Below are 4,294 nucleotides of genomic sequence, written 5' to 3'. Positions count from 1 at the left end.
ACAAAACAAACTTACAATCCATTATTTTCAGGTCTACCGAAATAAAAATGAAAATCGAACCTTACCTCAATTTTTGGGTCAAAACCCGAAAACCCTCGAAACGGAGATCCGTTCCACAAATCACGAAGAGAATCCTTCCCCAATCCTCATAGTAACATCGAATCGTCGATTCTAACAACAAACGGCAAAAAAATCTAGAGAAAGAGTGTTCCCACAGGTTCTAAAGAGAGAGAGGGAGCATTTTGATAACTTAGTTTCAAAGCAACCCAAAAAGATATTTATAGCACCTTTGACTCGGCCAACCTTGTCCACAAGGTTGAGATTTCTTGATTTCCCAAAACCTCTCGGCTTCTCCTCGTCAACAAGCCTCTGCATTTCGTCTCCGAACAACAGAAGGGCCTTCGTCGATGAACTCTAGCTTCGTCAACGAACCTTGCTCAATTTACTGTCTTACCCTTTCCTTAATTATTTATTCCATATCTCACGGATTGGGTTCTTACATAGTTATTCCTCCGCGTCTAGTGTCTGAGCTTGTCGGTGTGCTACATGTTTGTCATTTCCGCTAATACGTACTGCATCATCTATATCGATGTGAAGCGGACAGGGAGCTAACTCGTATGAAGTCTTTGGACGAGTCTGAGGTGGCGAAGCGAGCGCATCCACCTCCTCCACATTGAGATGGTCTAGTAGGTATGACATCGACGGGATGGCGGTAGAGTTAGATGGGGCGTCCGCCTGTCTACTAGGCGAGCCCGCAATATCGGTGGCTGTCGATGGGGCATATGGTGCGGACAGGCAGAATACGTACTCTACCTGTACAACGAGCGACGAGAAGGCCGGACTTGACGAACATTTGGAGAAAGCTGCTCGAGCTCCTCATGGTGTAGGGGCTCGTCGTGGTGTAGGGATTCGTCGCTCGTCCTCATGGACAATGTCCAAACCTACTATCTCTAAATTCTGGACAACAGGCTCTAAAGAGAGTAGGTAGACTTGGTATAGTACGTCCGCCTACAACATACGAAAAAAAGTGGTTACCACATTGACATCGTAATGTAGACGATAAAAAATTAGGTGTGCGTTAGAGTATTCTTACGAGACTTATGTAGGCAACCATGATCCTATCCATGAAGCCTTCACACTAAAACTTGTATCAATCCAACTGACAAACTCTTTAATAAAAAATATAAATTTCAATTTTATCAAGAGTAAACAGTGGAAATCCATTTACACCATCTCTTTTGTCTATATAGGTACTCCTCGAGTTAGCAGCCCCCCGCTCGACGAGTAACAGTCACCTGCAAAGTCTCTACTGCCCTCTACCTCAACAACGGTCACCTGCAAAGCCTCTCCTTCTCTCTACAACGTCTGCGTATAGGGTTTGTTTGTTCTGTTCACACACAAAAGTGAAGGAGAAAGGATAGTATTAGGGATGAAGCAAATCTTACTGTTTGGTCCAGCGATTTATTTAAATCTCGCTGAATCAAGTAACGAAATTACCTCAGAATCATTTTAGAAAATACTTTTCAGAATATGATATTATTTAATATTTTTTTTTAAAAAAAGATGAATAAGAAAAAGAAGTATTAATAATACGTTAAAACAACTGTAAAAATGTAAAGCACGAAGCCCAAAAGCTCACTGATTGCACGGAAAATCTGTTTATTAGACTGTGTCCGCAGCCAAACCCAGCAGTCCTGTGCAGACCCCAGCAAAATAAAAACTCCACACCCCCCATCCCCATTCTTCCTCACACTCTCTCTCTCTCTCTCTCTCTCCTCTCCTCAGGTTTTCTCCACCGTCAATGGAGAACTACTCGTACACATCCTACCCAGACTCAGGCGATTCCTCCCCCCGATCGAGGGAGATCGACTTCGAGAACCCTCCCCCATGGGAGGACCAACCGCCCTCCAACTACAAGGTCAAGTTCATGTGCAGCTACGGCGGCAAAATCCACCCTCGCCCCCACGACAACCAGCTCTCCTACATCGGCGGCGAGACCAAGATCCTTGCCGTCGATCGCTCCATGAAATTCTCTACCATCATCGCTAAGCTCTCCGCCCTCTGCGAGACTGACGTCTCTTTCAAGTACCAGTTGCCCGGCGAAGAACTCGACGCCTTGATCTCCGTCACCAACGACGATGATCTCGAGCATATGATGCATGAGTACGATCGCCTCTTTAGGGCATCTGCCAAGCCCGCCAGGCTGCGGCTGTTTCTGTTCTCGGTGAATCCGCCGGTCCCGGGGACTGAGTTTCCCGACGCAAAATCCGACCGTGAGCGGTTCATGGATGCTTTGAATTCCGGTCCGGCCCAGCAAATTGATCCGGCGTCGTTGCCTGCGGGCGGCCCTCCGAATAATGTGGACTTTTTGTTCGGCTTGGATAAGGGAGTTCCGCCACCTACGGCTGTGAAACTGCGGGATCCGGCCCCGGAACCGGTGGTTCCAGAGCCTGAGATGCGAGTCGGGCCGAGACCGGGAGAGGATCGGGTCATCGGGCAGGATCCGAATATGACTCCCGCGGATATCCAGCGGCATATCCAGGACTTGCAGAGATTACAAATCCAAGATCAGGCCGTGTACAGAAGGAAGAATGAAGAAAATATGACCGGAGCTTACGCCGGAGATTATTACGTTCAGAAACTGCCGGAGAAAGCACCGCCGTCGAACATACCTGTCACAGTACCCGCGACGATGCCAGTTCCCTCGGCCTACTGGCCGGAAAAGCACGGCGGCGGTTTTCCGGCGAGTGGAGACCAGGCGGTGTACATGTTCCAGGGACCGGCGGGTGTGTATCACGCGCCGGCGCCGGTTGGTCGACAGGTGACGGGCCAAGCGAGCCAACAGTATTACCCAGTGCAGAGGATGAGCAACGAGGTGTACCGTGAACAGCAGATGTACAACATGGTTACGCAACCGGCGGCCCCGCAAACGATGCCGGCGGGTCCGCAGGCGAAGATGGCGGGGTACTCGGAGGGCGTTGGGATGATGCGGCAGGTGGGGGTTTCTGACGGAGGATACGCGCAAGTGGCGTACGATGGGAGGCAGATGTACTACACGGCGCCAGGGGGCGTAGTGCCGTCGTACCCGGCAATGGCGGCGATGAGCGCAGAGATGAGACCGAGTGGAGCGTTGAATCAGGAGGGCAAGGGGGTGGCCAAGGTTTCTCAAACTTGATGATGAGAATAATATTATAAAATAAGTATTTTAATATTAATAAATAAATAATGAGTTTTTATATATATATATATATATATATATATTAATTTTATAAATGCTAAAAATGGAGTATGTATTTCTGCAGCATGAGTGTTAGTGTTAGCGTGGAGGAGGATGGTTATGTTGTATATTCTAATGGTGAATGGTGACCGGATGAGTTTATCTTTGATATTTTGCAAGTTGGGCTTTGAATCTTGTCTGTGGTGATTGATTACCTAATAGCTTTTGGTCTGTTTATGATGTTGCGCACACCAATTTCCTGTGGTTTCAAAGTATGAATGACCTAATTTATTTATTTATTTATTTATTTTAAAAGAAGAGCTTCTTCAGTAAACAATTTTGTATTTTATTTAAAAAATTTTAAAGAATTATAAAAATATTATTTTATTTTTAATTTTTATAGAGGAGAGGAAGAAAACAAGAATAGGGTTCTTCCAAAGAATTGAGTCAATAGAATATCAATTGAAAGTACTTATGATCACACATTATCAAGGTGGCTATGTGTGGGGGCACAAGTCCAGCGAGAGATGTTAGCCCACTAGGTTTTATGTTAATTTTGATGATGATGACAAAACAAATAAGTGTTAGTGCATGAGTTATATGGATTTGTATTCCATGAATTATTATGTGATAGTTATTTCCTTTTATGTTTACATGTGGAGATCATTTTTGGTATTTAGGGTTAAGTATGTTAATACTTGACTAGAAAGTAAATTTCTAACTTGATCATATAGTAAAATGACTATATATTTTTATCAACGATCCAAATATAACAAGACCCTTAATATTTAAAAATTTACTTATAATTTTTTCAACAACATTGAATTTGACTTTTATATATTTGGAGATAAAATGGGCGTTTTTATAAAAGTGTGCCCTATGTCTCGAGGAAAAAGTCAGATTATAATTCTATACTATTTGTGAATTTAATTCTATATTTATTCCCTGTGAGTCCAAAAATTATAATATTATTTTATATAGAATTAGATTCATCATTATCTTTAGAAAAATTTTAGGTAGATGTTTTGGAACTATAATATAGGATTAAAACAATATGGTCATTCTGCACTGCCATAA

The 4,294-nt window shown here is 43.7% G+C and overlaps 1 protein-coding gene across 1 annotated transcript; it reads left to right on the top strand.

Annotated features, from left to right (window-relative positions):
- The first annotated feature begins 1,575 nt into the window (after window positions 1-1,575).
- Window positions 1,576-3,383, top strand: LOC131164079 (uncharacterized). The gene has a single exon (XM_058121033.1). It carries the CDS (start codon window positions 1,802-1,804, stop codon window positions 3,173-3,175), a length of 1,374 nt encoding a protein of 457 aa, XP_057977016.1. The 5' UTR covers window positions 1,576-1,801; the 3' UTR covers window positions 3,176-3,383.
- The last annotated feature ends 911 nt before the right edge of the window (window positions 3,384-4,294 follow it).

The sequence above is a fragment of the Malania oleifera genome, chromosome 9 (assembly GCF_029873635.1).
Source record: "Malania oleifera isolate guangnan ecotype guangnan chromosome 9, ASM2987363v1, whole genome shotgun sequence".
NCBI lineage: Eukaryota > Viridiplantae > Streptophyta > Magnoliopsida > Santalales > Ximeniaceae > Malania > Malania oleifera.
The sequence above is the reverse complement of the archived record's forward strand: the minus strand, read 5'-3'. Positions and strand labels throughout refer to the sequence as shown.

Coding starts and splice junctions, on each gene's coding strand:
- LOC131164079 (XM_058121033.1), top strand. CDS start 1,802: ATGGAGAACTACTCGTACACATCCTACCCAGACTCAGGCGATTCCTCC.